Source organism: Doryrhamphus excisus, chromosome 17, assembly GCF_030265055.1.
Source record: "Doryrhamphus excisus isolate RoL2022-K1 chromosome 17, RoL_Dexc_1.0, whole genome shotgun sequence".
NCBI classification, from domain to species: domain Eukaryota; kingdom Metazoa; phylum Chordata; class Actinopteri; order Syngnathiformes; family Syngnathidae; genus Doryrhamphus; species Doryrhamphus excisus.
In genome coordinates, this window is record NC_080482.1 from 13,074,054 (window position 1) to 13,100,852 (window position 26,799).

The following is a 26,799-nucleotide window of genomic DNA, read 5'->3' on the forward strand; positions in this document are numbered from 1 at the left end:
GTCCATTTTCTATGCAGTTTTTTACTTGTAATAATTTTAGACCCGCACTTGTACTTGAGTAAAATGTCCTGTGTGTCTATCCATTAGCACTGATGACACTTTGGCTTCTAGCAAACATTTTGAGACACTCAGCATTTTAGAATTGTGCTCTTGAGCGCCGGACAGAAGGCCTGTGTTAAAACTCTGAAGTGAATTGAGTTTTAAGCCACAGAGAGGTTTTGTTTGCAATTGAGTGACTCCAAAGGTTTTGCTCTCATTGTGACATTCTCAGGAGAACAAAGCTGAGAGCCTAAAATAGCTCGGGAGTCAAAAGTTGAACACACAAACGCACAAGAGCATCAACCCACACATGACCGTAAAAGCAGCTGCATTTTATGTGAGCAAATACGGAACGGGTGTTCATCAACTGCCGCAGCAATTTTAACACTTGCTAGGTGTTAGCATAACTGTTTGCATGTAAGCTATTTTACTCATGTCAAAATGCAAATATTTACATGGCATGACGTAAGAATGCCATACAACTATCTTTGCACTTTCGGAACAGACCCTTAGCTAGCTAGGTGTTACCAAATAGCATGCTAACTGTTAGCATCATAGCCATTTCACCCATTGAAATACTATATATCTTCCTATATGACGTGAACTCACTATAAATGTGACTAATACCTTTCAGTACTTGGTGCTATCTTGGTAGGTGCTAACATGTTAGCTATTAGCATTGTGAGCATTCCCGTTTTCCGATGGATGGGGTTAGGCAGCAGAACCATTTCAAATTTCTGCGACAATTTTTCTAGTTTTTTTCGTGTTATCAGTCTTAGCATTTAGGTCAGAGTTCATCATCAGGGCATTAGTTTTTTTCCCGGTTGCAAATGTTTCTGGTTACTAATCACGAATGTTTCACAAACATGTGGAAAAAGGTTACACTCTTAATGAAGTCCGGTGACCTAAAACTCCCTCCATTTCTCCAAAGGAAGTCCTATTTAGGTGCACACGTGGAAAAGGATTCAGCGACACAGACTCACACACGGAAAAGACGACAAAGACCAATGAGGGAAGAGTGACAGTAATTACCAGACAGTCAACATAGTAAAAAAAACGAGCTTGTTAAAATTTTTGGGGGGCCAATTTCATCAGGTCTGAGTCACAACTCAGACCAATCTGACCTAAATAAAATCGTCTTGGGTCAAGTCCATTACACAACACGTTCTACCTGGCAGCGCTGACAATGTGGGGAAGAGGCGTCATGGCGGGAGCATCCCCCTTCCAGATGTTTGTCATCACGGCACCTGGGGGGGTGGCAGTGTGTCACATGGGGGAGAGAGGCGGGGCTTGCGAGCCAAGCTAGAAATGAGGGATCTGTGAGTCATATGATGGGAACAAATGATGGATGTGCCCAAAGTTTTCATCAATGCATTCAAATATTTTCTTGCATGTTTAAAAGCTGCACCCCATCCGTGTCCATGTTAAAGTATCAGTTTGTTCAAATTTACTGTAAATTCCAGGGTATAAGCTGCTGCTTCTTTCAAAACTTTGAACCTTATGATTTACAGTCATGTGGCTCGCGAGTCAGTGAGGAAATGGTAGCTGCTTAAGCTATATCAAGCTTGTCAACCCGCTGGAAATATCAGGAGGTCATTATATATAACAATATATATATAATATAATATATATAATATATAATAATATATAACAGTCTGGCTTACTGTGTCATCTAACAAAGAACACTAAACTCATCACATCACTTAACACTCAAAAGGTATACTTGTGAAATATACATGTACTAATACAAGTAATATAATAACTATTAGTTTTCCCATAATTCTTTGCATTTGAGCAACGTATTCACTAGGGCGCTGCAATGACGTCAGCCTCCCTCTGGGCTCCAGGCTCCTCTGACTCTCTCTGGTGGACAGAGGCAACATTGCCTCACCAGCCATCCATTTTCGATGCCGCTTGTCCTCCAATGAAATGCGTTGCTTGACAAAATGCATTCGAGGAAAACTTTGAATTGTTTTTTTTTCTTTTTAAACTCATACCTAATGTGAAGTTGCTGTGTGATGAGTATAGTGTTCATTGTAAGATGTGAATTTTTGCATAGCTCACAGTATCTGTGTCTGCACAGTGTCCTGTGCATACGGACTTGTGCGTGCCACAATATGAAATTTTATTACGTGGACACTTGACTCATGTATTGGACATTTGCGTATATCATACACCATTTTCAACTCCACGTTTCCTACCTGAGGCTTGTCACTCACTTGAAGAACCTACAGTAACTGCAGCACTTTTACCAAAGTAGGACTCTTTTATTTCCGTCAAATGCTTCACCTTTGACACATAGACATGGAACACAGAAGCATGGGTGGTCCGTCATGTGGTCTCAGACATGTCGACAAGGATGCCTGGCGCATGGATGGAACGTTCACTCAAACACACACACACACGTAAGGACAAATAGAAAAACAACACACACTGTCACCATCAAACACCATCTAGTGTCTTCCGTGCACGTCAACAGAGGCTGAAGTGCAAACACGAAGAGAGTGACACGAACATCATCATGAAGTCTGCATAGTTCACATGTGGTTTACATTATTGCCGTCAAATGTGCATCCGCGGTCTTCGGGCCCCTTCCCCTTCGTCAGAGAGGCGCGGTCGCGTCTTAGCTGTTCATGTAGCCTCGTCGGGAGTGGCGACAGGTGTCAATCACGGCATGAACCCTGAATGCATAGACTGGTTGGAGTGCTGGTGGGAGGAGGAGGGGGGTCAGTAGGGGGCAAAGAGGACTTGAGGGTGGGAGGTCCTGACAGGCCCGGGAGCGGGGCGGAGCAAGGCGGCGGGGAGGGGCTGTGTCTGGAAGAGGGTGGGAGCTGTGGCGCTGTTGGCGGTGTGGCCGGCGGTGCGATGCGTGAAGGTGTTGTTGATGGCGGCCGCCATCGCTGCCAAGTGGGCGGGTAGCATGTGGGCGGCGAGGGGCGGGCACTGACGCTCTTTCCCCAAGGTCAGCTTTATCTGCTGGAGGACAAAACATGGTCGGTGGGGGGGTCAACTGGCCTGTACGAGCAGATTTGTTTAACAATAATTATTAAAATATTTTTTGTCATTGGTTGTATATTTCTACATTATTATTATGATTATTGTTCATGGATTTGTTTGATGTATTAACAGAACAATTTTCCAAACAAAGGTATTTGAGTACTAGTAGTAACAAATAGAAAAGGTAATCTAGGAAGGGTACAATACGTAATATATAAATGAGTACATATGATTCAGTATACTGTGTACTTAATTCCAGAGTGTTTGAGTTTTGAAAAATGAAATTGCAATGTTTACGTCCTACTTCTCTCATTTTTAAGTTTGGATGGGTTTTGTAGGTAGTACTGCTCCTTCTGCTACGTAGCCAAGATGGCGACTATTGAGCGTGGTCAGTGCCTACTTCTCAGAACTATGAACTGACAGTTTTTGGCCATTTGGGTAATGAACAGTGCACTGCAATCACCTAAGCACCGAAAGGTCAGTACACAAGTGTGCCAGTTGAGATCATTTGAAGAGGAATATGAACAAACACCAAATAAACTGATGATTTGAATGAATCACGGTCAGCACACTTTTGATTGTTCACCACGAATGGCCAAGGCTTCCAAAGAGGAAATATATTTTGGAAGAATGACGTTGATGCCTCCAGAGACTTTGCGAGAAAGCCTTCCAAGAAAGCATGACGATGCTGAGCAGACACCAACATGGACTTTTTCTTTCCATTTGTCACCTGACTGTACCTCGCTGCACCGCTTTCCAGCTGTGGAAAGTTCCTCCTGGGTGGAGCTCACGGCCTCAAGGTCACACATTTGCAAAGCACAACCTTGCCATTGAGGGGGGTTTATGCGCATTAATGCAATTTTTATTGCAATTGTATATTTAACAGTGTTATTTATCATAACATTACAGCTTTAGCATCTGGTATTGTTTCCGATGGTCTTCATGTCTGCAGATAGCAGCAGGCGGCGGTGTTATTTGAGGTTGTCGTTGGCGATGCAGCGCAGCAAGCTAATAGGGTGAAAAGGTGACCAAAGTTATCCGGCCTAATCTTCTGTATCCGTGATGAAAACGCAGAGCTCTTGCGGAATCGGGATGCCAGACGATGTCACGGGTTATCAATCACCGACTCGGGCGATGGGGGGGTGGGGGCGCCGCACATCAGAGAAGCTCCTCTCCGTTAACTCGGTCAATGATGGGTTTCACAAAAAGCCATTTCGCCTACACAACTAAGACACCCGACTCCCAAACACAACTTTCAGAGAGCACGAGGCTCCTTACGTGACGTCTTTGTGGGCACCTGCAAAACTGCTACAACAAAAACATACTTTCAAAATGTCTTTTATGAGCATCTGTTACACAGTTGATGGCCAAATCATATCCAGCGTTTGAAAGATTTAGAGACATAAGGTGGGTTACCATGTACTCTACCTAATACAGTCAAACCCAGTTTTCATATGATTCAGTTTTCAACCAAAATGTTTTCTTGGTTTAGGTACAATGTCTTAAACTAGTCCCTGAACTGCATCCTTCCACAAAACCAAGTACCCAAACAAAGCACCCTACAAACTGCTGACTCAACATCTATTTATTGGCTTTTATTGCGAGCGCCTGCTACTAAATAACCAAAAATGAGACTTGATAAAGGTGAGAAACCCTGTTGATTTCAAGAAATAACTCATTCCAAGGTAGAAAAATGACCCTCCCCCCTCTCAGTTGTAATTTATAATGGTTTGGCATTGTTTTCTGCATGTTAAAGTATAATTATGCTCTAAAAAGTGACTTTTTTGCTCATATGTTGTTGTGTCTGGATGGATTTCCACTGTCCCCTATCAGAAACATTTATTTGATTTGGCTGCATGGTGGGCTAGTGGTTAGCGTGCAGGCTTCGTAGCTAGGAGACCCGAGTTCAATTCCACCCTCGGCCATCTCTGTGTGGAGTTTGCATGTTCTCCCCGTGCATGCGTGGGTTTTCTCCGGGTACTCCGGTTTCCTCCCACATTCCAAAAACATGCTAGGTTAATTGGCCACTCTGAATTGTCCATAGGTATGAATGTGAGTGTGAATGGTTGTTTGTCTATATGTGCCCTGTGATTGGCTGGCCACCAGTCCAGGGTGTACCCCGCCTCTCACCCGAAGGGATAGGCTCCAGCACCCCGCGACCTTCGTGAGGATAAGTGGTAGAAAACAAATGAATGCAAGAAAGGTTCTGTCTGACCTTTTGGAACAAATTAATAAGTGAGGTACAGCCATCCCTCGTTTATCGTGGTTAATTGGTTCCACACCTGATAAATTTCAGCTGAATTGAATATTTGTGTAGATATAGCATAGAAAACCTGTTTATGACTTTCTAAATACATTTTGTTATACCATTATTAGAGTCCTGTAGACATGAAGTAACACCCCAATAGTCACTTGAGCCTACATCATGCAGGCTCCAGGATCTCTGCAGGGACATAACAGGCGGTTGCTATGCTAGCAAGCTAACTAGTTAGCATCTCCAATGTAGTTATTCTAAACTTATGAAAGTGTTTCAAATAGAGTGGGGACAAAGGACAAAGAAGCCAAAAATGTACCACTTCCACACAGAATGAGAGGAGACTCTATCTCAGCCATGGCATGTAATTTAAAGTCTCATTACATTGCTGATGCCAAATGACCACAATACTATATATACTGGAACTCGTCTTTCAATATTTTTGACTCGTAATAGGTCATAGTCAACCACGTAACAGCAATTATTTATTTATTATTATTTTTTAACCAGGATACAGTGAGAGGGCGACATTCAAACCTATGATATAGCGATAGACGACGGTACTGTTGTACTTGTAAGCAACTACAGGTATGCAAAAGGCTTTGTACATTTGTAGATAAACACGACACCTGAGTGGATTTGTTATGATGAACCTGTGGGAAGGTCACTAGGGAGGCGTGTGTGCTCCTTTTATGAAATTTCAATCATAAAACTCCATTCTGTTCTTAACGCACAAGCACCACTTAAGCAGACGCTGCATTGTGTCTCAGACACCCGTGATGAATCCGGGTCAATGTCAAGAACATTTTGTGACAAAAAGCAAGATGATGTGGAATAGGAATATATAAGAAGTAAGCAGCAATAGCAAACTTTGCAGTGACAAAAGTCTTATAGTTCTTCCTGAGAAGAAGCGACTGTTACGTGCTTTCAGACTCACCGTCTGCTTGGTGGCTCCTTTCTGTGGTTTGCTGTAGGGGCTGTATTTGGGCTTGGCTGGTTTCCCTGCGGCTCTGTCTTTGTGACGACGACTGCTGATGTGCTGAGGACAGAACAAAACGTCACATTCGCTGCTGATGAAGTCTGATTTTTTTCAACTGAAAATGCGCCAATTGAAACCGGGTGCAAACCGGGTCCGTCGTCTACAGCAGTGATTTTCAACAACTGTGCCGCGGCACACAATTGTGTCGTGAGAAATCGTCAGGTGTGCCGTGAGGAATTATTCAATATCACTTTTTTTAATTAACATGTATTAATAATTTTCTGCAAATATTATGTCATTGGTGTCAAGACTGGCAGAGCAATGTAATATTCGTCCGTGTGACAACACGTAGCTGATTGCCTCGTTCCTCTAATAGACTTAGTGATGCACGTGAGAGGTAGTGGTGACATTTTGTAACATTGTTGGTTACATTAGTACGCGGATCAAAAGGATCTGCTGTGGCGAGTCCGTAATCAGGAAAAAACTGAAAGAAGCAAATAATGTTGGTTATTGGTGTGCCGCAAAATTTTTCCAACGTAAAAAACGTGCCGTGGCTCAAAAAAGGTTGAAAAACACTGGTCTACAGAAGCAAATAATCACCAGGGTCCCTGATTAGCGCTGGGTCAAAAACCATCAACGTTATCATCTGTCAGGAGAAAAACTTCTGCTGTTGGCTCCAAAATAAATGACAGGGAAGACAAGTTCTTTGAGAATAATGACATGTAGAATGTAATAACACTTGTCTCCAAGGAGACACATCAATACAACCTAAAATGACAGCTTGTGAAGAAAATGTCTTGACTATTCACACTAAAATGTTACTAATATAGGAAAGCAAACATGCCAGGGGAGGGCGATCGCTGCCTCCTGTGAGAGACAGAAATGGAGAAGGGAAGAATGTATAGTGGTGCCTCAGTTAACATCCGGCCTGGTTAGCACATTGTGCCTTGGTTTGCCCTGGTTTTTGTTAGTTTCAATTATTCATACATTCATTCATTCATTTTCTACCGCTTATCCTCAGAGGGTTGTGGACATGCTGGAGCCTATCCCAGCTGTCTGCGGGCGAGAGGCGGGGTACACCCTGGACTGGTGGCCAGCCAATCACAGGGCACATATAGACAAACAACCATTCACACTCACATTCATACCTATGGACAATTTGGAGTCACCAATTAACCTAGCATGTTTTTGGAATGTGGGAGGAAACCGGAGTACCCGGAGAAAACCCACGCATGCACGGGGAGAACATGCAAACTCCACACAGAGATGGAATAGAACTAACTATGTGGCCTGCACGCTACCCACTCGGTCACAGTGCAGCCACTTTCAATTATTGTCTATGGCAGGGGTGCTCATTAAGTCGATCGCGAGCTACCGGTCGATCGCGGAGGTGGTACTGGTCGATCGCTGGTCGATCGCGGCGTGACATTAAAAAAATATCATCCCAGCATCAATGCCGTCACTTGATTGATATACAGGGCAGCCATTCAGATGACAACTGAATGTTGCCCTTCGGGCGACCAATCAAATCAAACAACGTCTCTAAGTGCAGCAGAACTTACGATGTCAGCCTATCATCCATCCCCGTTACTTGATTGACATACAGGACAACCAATCAGATGACAACTGAATTTTGACCTTTAGGTCACCGCTCATGCGTAAACAACGATGCAAAGTGCTAAGCTAGTCGGCGAATTGCGAGATTTTAAGCCCTCGCTAAAGTTTATGGTCACTAAAATGAGCGAAGGAGCTGGACCAAGTAAAAAGGCAAAAACTGGACCAAGTAAAAAGGCAAAAAACATATCACTTCCATACGGATATGGAATATTATATGGATATTATGATACGGATATTATCCATGACTGATAAACATTTGGAAGTGTGCTTGAGGCTGGCTATCAGCAGCTACTGTCCGGACTATGCATCCCTGGCTGGTTCAATTCAGTGCAAGTCATCAAAGTAAACTCAGGTAATTACAAAAAATGTTAATAGTTAATTATGTGTGTTTTGCAATATTGGCTCATTTGGTTATGTAAGGTACATCAACATACGTTGTACGTACAAATAATCCTCAATACATTTGAAAATAAATAGATGTTTTGCATTTTTGTAGTGGGTAGATCATTTTGACTCGGTCATTTTAAAAGTAGCTCGCATGCTGAAAAAGTGTGAGCACCCCTGGTCTATGGGAAAAATCGCTTTGTTTCGAATCCGCTTTGGTTTTGGTTTGAGCCTTCCAGACAGATTAATGATGTGAACCAAGGCACCAATGCATGTTACTACATAATTATCGTTATTATTAGTACAGTCAAATGAACTCATCATCTTTCTAAACGTACATTAGTTACTACCAAACAATATAGCGCTGCGGCATAAATGTTGTTGTTATGTGACTTAATTATACTTAACACTGCCTCTCTTCCTTTTACACTTGAGTGACACTCCAGTAAGTTAAAGTGTGCCTTCAAACATTACACCTCGGAACTGATTCTTTTTCCTATTGTCTGAACCGAGACTGTTCAATCTCCGAGGCGCTTGCAGACGACTTCTACTGTTTGACTGCTTATATCGGGAAGTCCTGACATGAAAAATTCATACAGAGCTTCTCTTTTTCCCAGTGATAAATCTCAGAGTGAGCCCAGACAAAAGCCAGAGCAGACTTACACATAAAATCACCCCCCCCCCCACTCTACCCTTACACACACACACACACACACAGTGACAGAATAACGGGTGGCGATAGGAAAACGAGATTTGAAACCTGAAGTGATGACCCAAACACAGAGGCATGGTTTAGTACAAGAGACGTAAAGCCTCTATTAGCAGAGACTTATTGAACTTCACTTTGGCTACAAAATGGTGTGTGTCTTCTTAGGCAGGGCGTGAATGTTAAAGCACAGCAGAGGAGATAAAAAAGATCCCTCCTGAATGGAAGCCTGAGAAACAATAACTTGAGCTTCACAGCCTTTTTCAATAAATAAAGGATCTATAAGGGATAGCAAGGGCGCTAATCTGATTCCACTGTTTATTGCTCATAAGCAGATGGCAACATGTATGCACCCATGAAAAGCCCGAATATGGTAGATGAAATGATGTTGTCATCTAATTTGCATAATTGGCAAAGACGCATATGCGTGTAATTGTGATGGACGCTACAGGCGAGGAGAATAACATCAAAAAGAGAGCAAACGACATGAAAAGCAAAGCGAATATGTTTAGAGATATAAATTCAGTTGCTTCGTTTTTAAACTCACAAAACGGAGCCAATAGTGACTTCTGTCCAATGTGGGAGGGGCCCACAGCAGCACCCGCTGCTTGTTGAGAAGAGCAATACATAATTAGTTTTTTATCAATAGGGCTCAAAATCGCCAAGATCCCTCCTGCTCCATCTACTTATTTTCTGGCAGACCGGATGAGCTAAGGGAGCGCCTAATCTGTTTGTAGCAGGCCACCGCAAATAAGCAAATTATTACAGTAGAACCTTGGTTAGCGTTATTAATTTGTTCCAAAAATCATGAAAATCCAACTCATCCATTCCAGAAAGCCAAAAAATATGAATCGAAAACATGTTTTTATTGTTTTACTATTGTAGTTTATATAGTTTATATAAAAACAGATAAATGGGATAAAAGAACCGACTCCAAATTGTCCATAGGTATGAATGTGAGTGTGAATGGTTGCAGTAGAACATTGGTAAGTTTCAGCAAAATATATGTTCTCAACAAAAAAGGGAGGCAAAAATGGCTTTTTGGGAAAAGATGAAGTCATTTTTTAAAGAATCACTTTCATTTTGACCCAAATTTAGCCATATAGCGTATTTTCCGGACTATAAGTCGCACTTTTTTTCATAGGTTGGCTGATCCTGTGACTTACACTCCAGAGCGACTTATGATAAATGAAAAAAGTGTTTATGTTACATAAACACTGGACACCTTTTCTGTTCATGTTTATTTTTGTGTAGCTGAATAAGCATTGTGTTAGCATATCTTACACCTATTCAGCCTGTTCTCTATTCTTTTATTGTTAGAACTTGCCTTCCAAGAGGACGTAATGTCGGTTTTGGTCAAGTAGTTTGGAAAATAAATTACCCGCAAAAAATGCGACTTATGTATGTTTTTTTCTACCTAATTATGCATTTTTGGCCCTGTGCAACTTATACTCCGGAGCGACTTATAGTCCAGAAAATACGGTATATTTAGCCTAAACAAATGTCTAAACAACAATTATTTTTACAAATCAGCTATTTACAATTTTCACATATGTTCAGATTTCCCCTCAACACTTAATCTCTTAGTCTTCTCACCTGCTGGTTGCTGTGCTGCATATTTCAATGGAAGAGATACTTATAATGTCACGATTGGGCTTCACCCCCTCATGACAGCTCTCTTAGTTTTAGTTTTCCTCTGTTCCTGGTTCATGCCCTTATTTTGAATTCACTTCCTGTGTTCCTCTGTTTTGTTTTCCGTTGCTTTCCATTATCTCCCGCACCTGTTTCCCATTTTCTGTGATGCCCATTTAGTTCAGGTGCGCGCTCCTTTAGTTGTTGGGTCATTGTCGTTTTTATGTTGGACATGCTAGTGAGTGGTGCTGGTGCATAGCATCTACAATAAATACATTTTTACCTGCAATTGGGTCCTCATCGCTACACTACACGACCTTGCCCGAACGTGACATTATAAATTGCACTTCTTAAAACTGCACCAAACATGCTCCATTCTACTGTGGAGTTGTATCATCACCTCTTTGTGTCTTTCACTCAATAAAACAAAAAACATATAACTACATCTTTGGGAGTGAGCGGTTGGGTTGAAAAAAAAAAAAACATATAAGTATGTCTTTGGTAGCGAATGAGTGAAGAACACAGTTGGCCTCACACAGACTATTAAATATATGTACATATACATTTTCACCGTTAACCGAAATACCAGGCCGTACGCTAACTGAGGTTCCACTGTTTTCAGCGTGCTAACCTGGATTGTGGCTACACAACATTAGGTACACAATCCAATGAGATCCATTCCTCCAAGAATTGTCCAAGCACAATAATAAGCATATTGTTTAATGAACACACCTCTTACAGCTCTTGTAGTGGGTGTCATTAGAGTGTGTGTCTAATGGAGTGGCCAGTGAGAGTGTGTGTGTGTGTGTGTGTGTGTGTGTATGTGTAATAACTTCACATTCAAGTGCAGTGTTGCTTACTTAATGTGCACGTGTTAGTAAATGGAGAGCTCCTCTAATGCACTGCCGGGTGAATGATTTCATGCAAAAAATGTAAGCGATGTAATGATGCACAGCTGCCAGAAAGAGAACGCTAATGACCGGTTTTGAAAAGCATCGCTGGCTCTGCGTTGGCCAGCCATCACTTCCATCGACACAAAGCTCGTCAAAGAAAGTATTCCATATCCCGGAAAGTTTACTCAAACAAATTCACTATCCTTTAATTTGACATGCTGTCACACCCGCCGGACTCAAATGAGCGATGTCAAAGTCGTGTTTGTGTTGCTGTTGGCTTGTTGCCGCGGCAACGTTTCATGTTTCTTCACCTGATGTAGAAAGATTCCTTTTTTCCTGTGTTTCTGATGAGCTGTCTGATAATGATGCAAGGAGAGCGTCACCATGGCAACTCTCCCTGCATCACAACATTAGTCACAACAGCAGCCGCTGTCAATCATACTCAGTCTTTCCCATACATTCATTCCGCTGTGGTAGCCCGCCACAAATACATTTGGCGCTACCTGTCCGTGCTTGCTCAAAAACGCATGACAGCGTACTTGGTCTTTACTTTATACTTTTACTTGATATCATTATGTTATCATGACGTTAGTTTTTACTCTCACCTGCTTCAGCTGTGTCTCGGAGTTGACGTGCACGTCGCACGTCTCACAGTAAAAAGTTTTGTTCTGTAGGCCCGTCGACGTTTTGGACGGCGGCGCCAGTTTGCCTTTGACTCCAGCCCGTGGGAAGGACTTGATGGAGCCAACCCCACTGCGGGCCTCCAACATGGTCTTGTGCTTGGTACCTGCAGGATGTGAGCAGGAAATAGCTGGTCAGGAAGTAAAGTCAATAAAAGACTTTAGCGACTTTATGATGAAAGTTTTTGTTAATACAAATATCCATGTTTGGGGGCAAATGATTTCACGATTGATTTCAAATGATACTTGTTTGGCACGATTGACTTCATTCATTCATTCATTCATTTTCTACCGCTTTTCCTCACGAGGGTCGCGGGGGTGCTGGAGCCTATCCCAGCTGTCCTTGGGCGAGAGGCGGGGTACACCCTGGACTGGTGGCCAGCCAATCACAGGGCACATATAGACAAACAACCATTCACACTCACATTCATACCTATGGACAATTTGGAGTCACCAATTAACCTAGCATGTTTTTGGAATGTGGGAGGAAACCGGAGCACCCGGAGAAAACTCCACACAGAGGGTGGAATTGAACCTGGTCTCCTAGCTGTGAGGTCTGCGCACTAACCACTAGACCGCCGTGCCGCCCACAATTGACTTCATTTACTTAAAACAATTGCTATATATGTCATAAGAGGCAATAACTATTAACTTATTGACATTGTTAATTAAAAGCTTTATAAGTTTGATTTTTTTGTGTGCCTAAATTTTAATATTTATTCTGACTATAATCCCGATCAACACATTAGAGGTAGAAAAATAAAATCATTCAAATTAAAATTAGCAGCATCTGCCATCAGTAAACGGACAAAAGCGACAACTTCCGTGTCAGTTTAGCATGCTAGCGATTAGCATGTCTTCATTCAAGCTCTTTTCACTGTGTTGCTCCCGACGGCCGAAGTACACTTGTTTATTCCCTTGCCTACTCGCTTGTCCGTGTAATCATTAAAATTAGCGACAAACTACCTTTTTTTCTCTAGTATCTACACCAACCTTTTTTTGGTCTACATTTTGCACCCGCCGCCGCTGACCAATTGGAGAAGAGAGCAAAATCATGTGACACATTTAAATACGCTTGAAATGCTTACTGTTTTGAACAGGAACAGCAATAAGGGAGAAAGCAACTATGTGTGAAATATTCCATATTTGACTGTATTTAATGAATAGAAAGATAAATGATGAGGTAAGACACATGAATGTTTCTTGAAGCTCTCACCACTATTGTGAGCCTCCAGCTGCGATGCGGAGTTGACCGCCACCTTGCACAGCGAGCAGTAAAGAAGACGCCGAGCTTTCTCCTCCTCTGTCTCTGGGTCTGGCTCCTCCTCGGCTTCTACGTCAGGGTCCAGGTCTGGTTCTGAGGGCGAGTGGAGCTGTAGCGGCCCCTCGTCCATCCCGGCAGCTGAGGTAGTCTCTGGGGCGTCCGGGACTGGTGGCGAGGCACTGACTGCAGGTGTCGGGGTCGCGAGGGTGGATGTAGGCTCAAGGGGATGTGGCAGTGTGAGTACGGGGGACACCGGAGTCACCGCTGTGCAGGGGACACCCTCTGGAGAGACATCAATAGACAGAGTCCTTTTACCTTAAAATATCCTCTATAGAACATCCTCCTAGAATAGGCACAAAAACAAGAAATAACTAACTCACACCTGAGTTCAAGTTGAAAAGGTTATAAAGTAATTTGATTTGGGACTCCAGAAAACCACAGTGAGAGCCATTACCCACAAATGGCAAAAAAATGGAACAGCTGTGAACGAGTCATCCAAGAGGTCACAAAAGACCCCACAACAACATCCAAAGAACTGCAGGCCTCACTTGCCTCAGTTAAGGTCAGTGTTCATGACTCCACCATAAGAAAGACACTGGACCAAAACAGCCAAGATCTAAACCACTGCTGAACAAAAAGAACATTAAGGCTCGTCTCAATTTCTACAACAATGTCCGGCCATCTGTTGGTGACCGAAAACTGAAACCAACTTGGTTGTGCAGCAGGACAATGATCCAAAACACACCAGCAAGTCCACCTCTGATTGGCTGAAGAAAAAACAAATGAAGACTTTGGAGTGGCCTAGTCAAAGTCCTGAGCGGAATCCTATTGAGATGCTGTGGCATGACCTTAAAAAGGCTTCATGCTGGAAAAGCTTCCAATGTGCTCGAATGACAACAATTCTGCAAAGATGAGTGGACTAACATTCCTCCACAGCGCTGTAAGCGACTCATTGCAAGTTATCACCAACGCTTGATTGCAGTTGTTGCTGCTAAGGGTGGCCCAATTCAGTTGTATTGTCATTGACCAATACGTACATTAGTTTGAGGTATTGAAACATTTACTGTGTGACAAACATGCAAAAATATAAGAACTCAGGAAGGGGGCACACGCTTTTTCACACCACCGTATTTACACTATGCAGCCAAAAGTCACATTCCTGAAGGGTTTTACTTGTTTAGAAGAATGTAAACAGCAAAAGCACGAAAGGAAACAACTCATAAAAGTGTCACGATTCAGGCTAGTTTACAAATATGCAGACCAGTTGTGTATGTGATCTACAATACACCTTAAAGGATCCACGGGTCTAAATGAACTCTGCTTTGGGGAAATCCATACAGAGAGCCATGAAAATGATGGATGACAGTGAAGATGCACGTCTCTGCAGTCACCAAAATATAAAATAAAATCAAAACATGAGTATGCCGAGGCTATTTCTATTATCCCAAACGACACGGCAAAGTCTACGTTTGATTAGGTACACCTGTGTGGGTAAATGCCTCTCAAAAGTCAGCATTTTCGAGGCAGCTCCAATGTATGCAAATGGGGCACTGAGTGTTTGTGAACATCATTAACATTCGGAATGAAGCGCATTTAGGTTTCCTTGAATAACCTCTGACCCCCGACCTACTCCCACACAGCACTTTGCAGCACAACTTTTTAAAAGTATATATATGTATAACAACTCACGATGCATAATATTTAGTAGGAAAAGTGAGTCCAACGGATGAAATAACTTTCTGGTGCTATATATCCATCCATCCATTTTCTATACTGCTTATCCTCACAAGGGTCGCGGGCATGCTGGAGCCTATCCCAGCTGTCTTTGGGCGAGAGGCAGGGTACGCCCTGGACTGGTGGCCAGCCAATCACAGGGCACATATAGACAAACAACCATTCACACTCACATTCATACCTATGGACAATTCGGAATCACCAAGTAACTTAGAGTGTTTTTGGAATGTGGGAGGAAACCGGAGTACCCGGAGAAAACCCACGCATGCACGGGGAGAACATGCAACCTTCACACAGAGATGCCCAATGGAGATTCGAACCCAGACCTCTAAACTCACAAATGGACCAAAATTCCTGTAAACATATTGTCCATATTGTATTGCAACTTTCTATAGGGGGTCCTCGTATTACGGCATATGCACTCTTATTAATAGACACGGGTTACAGAAGAATTCCATTCCGACGGCACAATGTTAGTGTAAGTTGGAACACGTGCTTTAAATTAACACTCAAGTCACTCATATTGTGCAGAGAACACAGGACATTAAATACAGTAATTAATTAAACAGTAATAAGAAAAAAACATAACATAACATATAAAAGATTATAAGAAACTATGCTGCTTAGTTATTACTGTTGCAGATTCTTTTACATGCTCAAGCACACTGTAGCACCCTAGCAGTTATATACAGTGTTAAACAGTGTTGTGATTTCCAACTGTCTGTGAACCTGACATAAGTCCCGACTGCGTGAGCTCAGTTTGCTGATGTTGTTCTGGTGACATTTGTCTGTTTTGTTTTCACAATGAATATGATTGTTGATCGACCAACTCGTTGTCATTCTCGCAACATCAGTGTTCCAATAATTTTTTCCTATATTATACTTTTTCCACTTTCCTGATCTATAAATGTAGTTAGAATGTTGTATTCTCTGTATGCTCATTTCAAAGTGAGCCCTGAAAGAAGTTTGGGATGGCTCAAAACACTGGGTTGCAGAGGGCGTTGCAAAACTGACACTTTGTCACAGAGGAGCAGACTTTCTTATGGCTGTGGCTGCAGGGCAGATACACTCTGCCACGTAAGGGAAAGCCACCATCAGGCACAAGTGGTTGGAGTTCCCGATTCCCAACCATCAAAATAAATATATTTTAATCTGTAAACAGCATTTCACACTGGACTGTTTTGGTACTGATTCTGTAAGAACTAGAAAGCTTTGTGTGCTGGTCATTGTGTGTAGCTGCTCTATAGGAGTCCAAAACGCAATACAAAGGGACGAAAAATGAGCGTAATAGGTAACAATGGTTGCGACAGTCCAGTGTAACTACAGTTGTTTCTCAAGTGAATCTCAAGTTTTTGATGAATTTATGTGAGTGTATATGTAACCACGGAATGCTGTAAACTGAGGACCACCTGTACTTTACAAAAAGAAAAATAACTATAGTCACGTGTGCATAGTGGATGATAATATGGTCATGTTGCTACACTGAGGACATCACTTTTGTTTTGTCTTTGCGTCTGTGAAAAGGAAAGTGAAATTCAGCGTTGAAACACAGACCGGCATTGGCTGCATGCCGGTCCAAGCCGTTCAAAAACAGCGACCATCATGGAGGATAACAACGGTATCTTGGAACATGTGAAAAGATCTGCTCCTATGAAAGGGACAGTGATAACTAAGCAAAAAAGTGGTCTTCCTTCCTTGCTTTTCATAAGTCTCGCCCTCCTTTGCAACGCCCCTTCCAGTGTGCAAGACAACCACAGGGATAAAAGTAAAGAATTGTTCTCTTCCTGTTTAAATCATGTATATATTTATTTTATTATTATAATTTCCTTGACCTTCATGCGTTCGGAGTACAGTGTGAGTGTTAGTTTAGGTATTGGCTTTCCCCACGTTTCTTTTTCCCTGCATGATGTCATAAAATTGCCAAGGTGACGCCAATCAACTCCAAGGTGACGGTATATTTATCTCCACCTTGTTCCATGCTGAGTCATTTGTCCTGGTTGTTGGCCAGCACCATTAAAGAGACTTTAGAGCTGAAGGTGATTAAAGTTTACGTTGAGGGGAAGCCTCCAGTATTCCGTATCTACGCATGGCCCACTTTGGGGAAGTCAATCGGCTCTCGTTAATGGCGGTAATGACTGCCATCCATCTCATGTCGGACGGCCGACAGCAGCGAGATAGAGATTGAAAGAGAGGTGACGCTGCGAGCTGAGCAAACGCGGCGAGGAGCACGCTGGATGAAGAAAAGGGAAGCAGGAAGTTAAATGAAAGTGAAAGTGGGGAACGTGAGCTCACTCTGGAACCAGAGGAGAAAAAGGGAAATGTGGAGGTTGGCGAAGGACAGGGCAAGCTGAGAGGAGAGATAAGGCCAGAGGAGAAGGTAATTAAAAGGAGGGGACGGGCGACAAAGGAGAGAATAAAGGGAATGGTGACCCTTGGAAACAAGTCCTCTTTTCTTCCCGTCATTCACATCAAGTCCCACATGGAGCAGCTCATTTAAGCCTGTGGCACCTCCTAGCAATAAAATGAAATTACTACACAAAGCTGAGATCATTTTTATTTACATATATTTGATAAACCTGCAGAGAAAAGTTCAAAGTTAAGGGTAGACAGGTATGGTGAAGACTAGCATCCACCCTCATCCTTTCACTTTTCCCTACCGTGAAAAAGTATGGACATCCCTCCCTTCCACCTGGATGCCCTCCTGATGCTCCTTTGCAAATCCTTCCACTCCACTTGGGCCTTCACGCAAATCACATGACTCCCCGGAGATCTGATTAACTTTCGAAAGAAGCGTTAGATTAAAAGCTTTTAATTAAAATCATTACATGCTGTCACTACTTAAAGGACACAAATCCCTCGTGGCTCTCAAGTGCTGTCAAATTTCTTTTAGCCTCAGTCGGCATCGTGTCGGAATATTGATAAGCTCCTTAAAGGAGCGCACCTTCATGTTTGCAATCTGCACTGAAACGAAGACTCCACAGCAGCACCAGAAGTTGCTTTCACTTGTATTTCCTTTTTTCCCCCAATTTCATCTGAGGGCAAATGATCCGCGGCTAATTTCTGTTGCTCCGTCTCAGTGGTTTGCACGCTCGCACTCCAAATCTCATCAGATGAGATCGCCGGCAGCTTGAGAAACAGCCAACATCATCACACTGTCATCGGCAGGCATCTGTCTTTACAAGGAGGCAGCATGAGGTGGAGGAGTGAGGATGCAAGGTGAGGAGATCACAGAGGATACACTGTAGGACCATGCTGAGGGAAGCTGGAGGAGGCAGAAAGGTCAGGGAGAAAGGACAGGACTGAAGGAGACTGGGGGAGGCAGAAGGACGCAAAGTAGCAAGAAGGAGGATTGAGGAGACTGTGTGATATAATGGCAGGATGAGGGGGGAGGATGTAGGCAAGATGGAGCAGGTAAAGGAGTAAGAGAAGCTAAGAGAAGCTGGAGGTGGCAAGAAGAGGCAGGAACGTCAGTGAGAAAGAACAAGACTAAAGGAGAAAGATTGCATGAGAAGATTAGAGGCCTGGGGAGACTGGAGGCATGAAGGAGAAATGACTGGGGTAGGCAGAACGAGGCAAAGGAGGAAGGAGGAGGCAGAATGTGGATGGATGTTGCAAGAGTGGGGGTGCATAAAGAGGAAGGAAGCTGGAGGTATAAGGAGGATGCAGGATCCTGAGGAGGAGGCAAGATGAGTAAGGGGGATGTTGATGGAGACTGGAGGAGTGAGGATGTAGGGCAAGGAGATTAGAGGAGGTACGTATATTGTAGACATATACCAGAGGAAGCCAGAGGAGGCAAAAAGAGTAAGGGGGATATTGATGGAGACATGGAGGAGTGAGGATGTAGGGCAAGGAGATTAGAGGAGGTACTTATATTGTAGACATATGCCAGAGGAATCCAGAGGAGGCAAGAAGATGTAGGAACCTCAAGGAGAGAGGGCAAGAGTGAAGGAGACAGGGAACATGAGAGAATTAGAGGAAGCCTGAGGAAGCTGGAGGAAGAAGGAGAGGAGACTGTGGGAGTTGCAATAGTGGGGGTGCATGGAGAGGAAGGAGGAGCATGATTTTAAAAGATATTAAAAGAAGGAGAAAACAGGAGTTTGGAGGAGGATGTTGAAGGAGACTGGAGGAGTGAGGCTGTAGGGTGATGACATTAGTGGTGGTAAAATTTAGGAGTACTGTATGTTGGAGGAGGCACAAAGAAGTAGGAACCTCCAGGAGAATGGGCAAGCCTGAGTGAGACATGAGGGGATTAGAGGAGGGATGAGGAGACTGGAGGCAGAGGGAGAAGAGACTGGGGGATGCAGAAGGAAGCAAGGTAGGAAGGAGGAGGAAGAAGGCTTCCACGGTGAGGGTGCATGATGAGCAAAGAGAGCATGCTATTGAAATCTGAAGAAGAAGGAGGAAAGACTGGAGGAGGTGTAGGAGGATGCTGAAGGGTAAGAAGAGGCAGTGACATGAGGGAAATGGAATACGGCCGAAGGAAACAGCTTAAGAAGATGCGTGGGGAAAAGGAAGGCAGAAAGAAGCAAAGGAGGAGGAGGCTAGAGGAGGCAAGGAGATGTAAACTGAGATGTGAGGATTCAAGGGGAGGAGGGAGGATGGAGGAGGCGTGATGCAGAAGAAAGCTGGAGGTGGAGGTTGTAGTCTGTATGAGGAAGAAGGCCAGAGGAGAGGAGGATACCGGTGGAGGAGAAGGGGACCAGGTGGGCAAAGAAAAAAGCAGGAGAAGGAGGTTGTGGGAGAACGGGGGAACAGCAGGAGAATGCAGACATGAGTTGGCCTCCTTTGCTCCTCCTCCTTGTGCTCAGCCTGTGGTGACAATGTGATCTTTAATAGCAAACATCAGGCTACATTTCATCACCACTCAACTGGAAATGAAAGATGGAACACCTGAAACACATCTCTCTCTCTCTCACACACACACACACGCACACACACAGACCGTCCAGCTGGCCATTTAGACATCACACAAGTTACTTCTGTAAAAAGTCTTTGAAGACAAACTTCATGCAGGCAGACATTAATGCATGAAATGTTTTCATTATAGATCATAATGAAAGCTTTGTGATGACTTCACTTTTTACAGCGTGCACAATTTGCCCACCTGCGGTTTACCGAAGTGACTGATAAGCACAGCAGTGACAAATGCCACTAATGTACAAGTAAAGTACTAACTTCAAATATATGACAAACAATAACAAAAAAACAATAGAAAAATAAGAAGTGTGAAAGTGGCCTTGAAAACACATTTTACCCTGCAGCCTTTTTACTTAGCGCTCGCCCGCCTCCACAATTAATTCCTCTGACATCTAAGTTCATTAATATTCATTAGCAGGTGCCACCGGTGACAAAGCGGCGCCCCGGCCTGATGCATTGTGGGTATACACCACGACGGCGATACGCTGCAGAAATGTGCAGGTGTCTTTCAGGAGCTGCGCTGAGATGATTAATGGCCGATGGTTTGCACGCTTCTACCATGGCGGAGTGTTGCTGAAGGTTGCAGAGGTCGCCGCTTGGTGCGTGATGTGTTTACATGATGTGTTTACACAGCTATGTGATGCAAGGAACTTCCTATAGTGTCCAACAGGGATCCATTCCTCTTTTTCACAATTGTGCGTGTAGATTTTTTCCTAGTTTGGACCTAAAAGATGAAGACAAGAAGGTGCAATCTGCCTTGTTTGGTCACTAGATGTCACTAGATCTACAAAACACGCCAATTAGCGACAAGTTATGCTACGTCTGAGTATTGGAATGCGACTTTGGATTGGATTCTCGTTTGGCCCGCCGATGAGAACAAACCTTGAATGTGAGTTCTAGCAATTTCTCTGATTCCTGTCAGATGTTCCAAGTGGCAGCTTGTCTTTAAGTTGAACCTCCCACAGGAATAGTTTTGTTGCTGTCGTTTTTTGTTTGACATCTGGCTGAGATAATTAGATTTAAACATCCACCTGGTAGCGATTTGATGAGTATTAAGTTATACCGGCAATAAAAATGTAAATAAACGTTGAATAATGGGCCAGTGAATGTTTATCATTGCTGGACTGTGCCAGTTATCCTCAAGTATGGAATAACATGGAACTTTATTGTCATTGTTAAACAACACTAAAAGGCAGTTTGTCTATTTGATGTTAATTCTAAAGTGGAACTATTTGTTTCTGCGAATACTTTACAGGTTTTAAGCTAACAAATCTATTAAGTAATGCTAACATAACATGACAAGTGTAACAGATGCCAGCTGGTTCCTTGGTGAACCTCACCCCCTGACAATAGCCACGTATACATGGACCCAAATATAAAAAAAATGTAACCTTTGTATACACCTCATTCCGAAAAAAAAGTGCCAATCCGAATGAACAAATAATTGGATTCCCTGGGGTGGAATATTCCTTTCCCCAATCCGATTGAGGTATCTTGTACCCCCTCAAATGGAAAGTTGTCAGGGTGCGTTCTTCTTCGTGGTGTTTTTCTTCTTCTGCTGCGGAAAGTTTGTTTTTCATCCAAACTAACTTTCAAGACTGGACAAACGAAAAACTCACAATACGGAGTTATTCCAACAAGTGAAAGAAAAACTCGTGGGAAGTCGGTATCACGTGTTTACTCTTTACTGCGGATGCCCCATTGACTATTCTGGTTGATTATAGCGGCGCATGTAGACAGGATATTGGAAATATTCCTTTCCATGTATACCATTGTTTTCAGAAAAGTCATTCGGAAAGACGAAAACTCCTCATGTAAACGTGGCTATTGTAAGAGTTGCACTGGACAGAGGCTTTTAGCTCAATGGCTAGCATGTTCCACTGTTGGTTGGCTGGACCAGGTGGAGAAAATGATGAGAATGTCCGTGTTGTCATAAAATAGAGGAGCATTGATGTAATCCTTGAGAGGCTGCCGTGTTGAAGTAGTGTTGCCAAAGAAAAAGCAAAACATCCTCTGACACTGGTCTTGTAAAACTGAGGTTTTCATGCACAACTGCAATTCAAAGTTAAGTTCTTGTGATTTTAAAGGGCACATTTTTCCAAAAATATTGGTTACATTCCAAAACGTAACAGCGTTTGACCTCAGTTTCTGTTTTTGGAATGTTTTTTTCAACGATTTTGAATGTCCAGTAAACAAACTCAACGTCTAGTTTTTGGAACAGCAGCAGAAACCTCTCCTGATCCAGTCCAATGGTCTTTGGTTCAACTTGATCGCAATGCACATGTTGTGTGTGCAGCTGAGCTAAAACGCTAACAAAAAAGTGGAGCATTCTGAACCAACCTTTCCTTTCGGCGCTGCCGGCGACCTGCGAGTTGTTGACGCCTGCGGCAGCCTCCTGGCCACCCGTCTCCTTGGCGACCGCTGAGCCTTTCAGCTTACTTTTGGGAGTGTCCAGGGCTTTTAACTTCTTGGCGTGCTTGGTCCCCTTGTAGTGGGCCAGGGCTTGGCTCTGCCAGGAGAACAAACAGCAGGCTTGATTGAGTCACCTCGCGCAGGGACCAGGATGAAATGAAACATGAAAACTAGACGAGCACGGAGGCAATGAAGCAGCTTAAAGCTAATTAGTCCCGCCAAAAAACGCTAACATTTGATTTTCTCGCTGCCAGCTTTGAGCAAATCTTACAGGATGATTTATTGGGTCATTTCAGCTGCCATTTTTCTTCTTTTTTCACCCACTGGTGGACTTATTCACTTGTAAATCACACTATTATTTTATTAGCCTTCAACAATGAATGCCTGAGACCAATATTCCCACCATGTTTTGCCTGGAGGTCACAATACAATACAAGTGCTGTATCAAAAATTCCAAACTAATAACCCTCACTTTTGTTTGGCATTGTCAGAGAGGTGTTCGTTACCTCTGCCAAGGTTGGCAAAAAACATCCATCCATCATCTGTCTATCCGTCCAGACCTTCATCAGCTATGTGTCCATGCTTCCATCCGTCCATCTGTTCATCTATACATCAATTTGTCCATCCATCCATCCATCCATCCATCTATCCATTAATTCATCCATCTATCAGGTATCCATCTATTTGTACATGTCTATCTACGTATGAGCTATCATTTATCTTATTATCTGTCCATCCATCTGTCTATCCATAAATCCATCCATTCATTCATCTGTCTGTCTATCTGTCCATCAAGCAATTCATTCATCCACCCATCAGCTGACTGTCTATCCATAAATTTGCCTTTCCATCTGTTAATCTATGAATCCATCCATCCGTCCATCCAGCCATCATGCCATTCATTCGTCCACCCATCAGCTGACTGTCTATCCATCTATTTGTCTGTCCGTCTGTTCATTTATCTATCCATCCATCTGTCCATCCATCCATATATCCATTAATTCATCCATCTATCAGTTATCAGTCTATCCATCTATTTGTTCATGTCTATCTATCAACTATCCATTTATCTTATTATCTGTGTGTCCATCTGTCTATCCATAAATTCATCCAGTCATTCATGTGTCTGTCTATCTGTCCATCAAGCCATTTATTCATCCACCCTTCATCTGACTGTCTATCCATTGACTTGTCTTTCCATCTGTTAATCTATCTATCATCCATCCATCTGTTAATCTATCCATCCATCCATCCATCCATCATGCCTTTCATTCATCCACCCATCAGCCGACTGTCTTTCCATCAATTTTTCTGTCCGTCCATTTATCTACCCATCCATTCATCTGTCCATCCATTCATCCACCCATCCTTCCATTTATCGGTCTATCCATCCATCTGCATGCCTCTGTCCATCCATCCATATATCCGTTCTTTCATCCATCTATCTACCTGTACGTCTATTCATCTGCCCATCCATTCATCCACCCATCCCTCCATTTATCGGTCTATCCATCCATGCATGTATCTATCTTGGCTGAGTAATGAAATCCTTTGAAGGGTGTGAATGGGTTTTATTACATACCAAGTCAGGAATTTATCCATCACTTTTTTTTTTTTAGAAAAGGTCATTAAAGTGCTGAATTCTCTCCTCATTCTTTTTGAATGAGCCAAAAAATGCCACTCAGTCAAACTTGTTTTGAACATCCATTGTCTTGGTGCATGCTGCAGAGACAGATAAGAGCTTAATGCCACGCTGGCACTAATGTCACGTTCATCCCAGCAGTGAAGGATGAAGGGGAGTCAAAGGTGGCACATGGAGGACTCACATATAGCAACTTCTGATCAATCCAAATCAATTTCCGACTTAAAATAAGCTCAGCTTCAAAATCTGCCCATTTATGGTTCAACCACACCCACTTCCAATGTATGCCCCGCCCACTCCAAGTACAGATACGGATACAGATCATTTATATGGGTGAACAGATACAGATAGAACCAGAGAGCAATAAACAGTGTGGAGTGACTTTTGATTGAGAACCAATTTTGCTTTGTTCAATATTGAAATATTTCTCCCCATCTTATGTTGTACAATATATTTGTGATATATTTTTGTTCGTGACGTAATGTCACTTAATGTCAGATGTCATTGATGTACAAGTTGAACAGTTTTGGTCCCAGTATTGACCCCTGGGGTACTCCACACGTAATATCTAACTTGCAGATGTGTGTTCTCGTAGCTTTACATAATGCTTCCACTTCATAGACAAAATAGATGTATCCCAATGACAGCATTGTAAGCTAGCTGAAATGAACTTGTTTCTAGTGTTGTAATGAACAGAAAAGGGAAAGAAACTTCACTTGATACAAAATAGTAACAAAAAATTATATCAGAAAGGCAGTAAGTAAACAAATGTAACAGTTGCTGAATGTAAAAGTACCAGATAGGGTTTAATAAGCTTTGCTTCTTCCTACTCCTTTTGGACATGTGGAACTGTGAACTTATTATGTGATGCACTCAATTGTAATCTGATGCATGTTCAAATGAAATGAAACCATTACCATTACCATTACATAAAGATTGTGAATGATGGGCAAATATTTTTTAAAAAGTACAGTTCCCCTTTAAAAGGTACAATGACAATAAACACATTGCCATCATATAATAGCTCATTTAATACAGAAAAGTTTTGCTTGCGCCTCCTCTGGCTATAACTATGGTCTTGGACCCACGTTGCCAAGGCGACACCAGCAAGCCGTCATTTGCTGGGTGTAAGCACTCAGCAAGACGAAAGCGGCTCTTTAACTGCTTTACGATTTGGGCTTGACTCAATAATGTGAATCAATTCAAAGTTGATAGTGTGTGCTCAAGGTGGTACAGTTACCCAGAATGCATTGTTTCACAAATGAAACCATACGGATAAATATCCATGATAAATAATGATTCAATACGAAAATGTATTTTTTGTGTGATGTATTATAAGTATTTCACGGATTATAAGTCACTCTGATACGATGGAGTATTAGGGCCACAGTGAAATAAAAGTTCGGAAATTTTAAGAATAAACTTGTAAATTTAATCTAACAATATTTAAAAAGGTAATCAATCGAGTGAACCAATACTAGGAAATAAAGCATTGGATTTAAGCACGGTAGACTTTATATGGATGTGTGGCTTTAAAACAAAAAACCCATCCTCATCCGAGTATGTGGTGGTCATGTGAGTTGTAGTGGACCTGTGAAATACAGTTAATCCACTTCATACAGTATTCAAATTTAACTCATCCGTCTTTATTTGAAAGTCACTTTATGTGACATTTATGGGGACAATATGCAAAGTGCTGTAAGGACGTTTTGTACATCTAATCCAGGGGTCGGCAACCTTTACTATCAAAAGAGCCATTTTACCCCCTCGCTCACTGAAGAAAAATAGAATGGAGCCGTGAAACATAATTTAACAGCAGAATATAGGGGCTGCATAGTGGTCGAGTGATTAGCGCGCAGACCTCACAGCTAGGAGACCCGAGTTCAATCCCACCCTCGGCTATCTCTGTGTGGAGTTTGCATGTTCTCCCCGTGCAAGAAATGTGTAGCAACATGCTCACATCCAGAGCAAATTGCGAGTCTCCCAAGATTTTGATTGACTCCCAGATTTGGAGGGAATTTTGGGGTATCAAAGGGAGGAGAAAAAGTGGAGTTGATCAAGTACTCTTGCTAGTATACGGTCTCACAGAAAGTCCCATTTTTTTCAAAAGTAATTACAAAGATGCATATTTTCCTCATTTGGGTGTTAAAACAAATATTTGAGCATTGCAAAGGGAGCCACAACAAAGAGGCTGAAGAGCCACATGCGGCTCTGGAGCCGTAGGTTGCTGACCCCTGATCTAATCTATACGGCCTACGGTCCAGTAACAATGACCCTTAGTCATCATCGAGCGCGGCATGTGCAGGTCAAAAGACATATGTGCTCATTTGTGTATTCTTGCTAGTTGCTGCAGCGTTGTTTCAAATGGTTGCTCAGTCGGATTATCAGCACAAACCAAAGAGCCGTTGCTGCCATCAGCCCAAACAGGTGAGAAAGTTTCAACACCTAATTTAAGATACCATTTGTTGAGGACTTTGCACAATGTCCCTCAGCTTTGGGTGCAAAGTGCAGGTTTGGATTGCACAAATTAAATAATTCATCGTGCGGCTGCACAGCTGCCTAGTGGTTAGCGTACAGGCCTCATAGCTAGGAGACCCGAGTTCAATTCCACTCTCGGCCATCTCTGTGTGGCGTTTGCATTTGCGTGGG

At 42.7% G+C, this 26,799-nt stretch overlaps 1 protein-coding gene across 4 annotated transcripts in view; it reads right to left on the reverse strand.

Annotated features, from left to right (window-relative positions):
* Window positions 1-2,042: 2,042 nt before the first annotated feature.
* Window positions 2,043-26,799, reverse strand: part of znf385d (zinc finger protein 385D) — a 72,677-nt gene continuing 47,920 nt past the window's right edge. For 3 of the 4 annotated variants that reach the window (XM_058053388.1, XM_058053390.1, XM_058053391.1), the window contains 5 exons: window positions 22,437-22,605; window positions 13,398-13,727; window positions 12,107-12,288; window positions 6,228-6,329; window positions 2,043-3,015 (listed from right to left, as the gene is read on the reverse strand). In XM_058053388.1, coding sequence (XP_057909371.1) covers window positions 2,767-3,015; window positions 6,228-6,329; window positions 12,107-12,288; window positions 13,398-13,727; window positions 22,437-22,605 — 1,032 coding nt within the window. In that variant the 3' untranslated portion in view covers window positions 2,043-2,766. The remainder of the gene's footprint in view (window positions 3,016-6,227; window positions 6,330-12,106; window positions 12,289-13,397; window positions 13,728-22,436; window positions 22,606-26,799) is intronic. The other variant, XM_058053389.1, reaches the window with a different exon arrangement.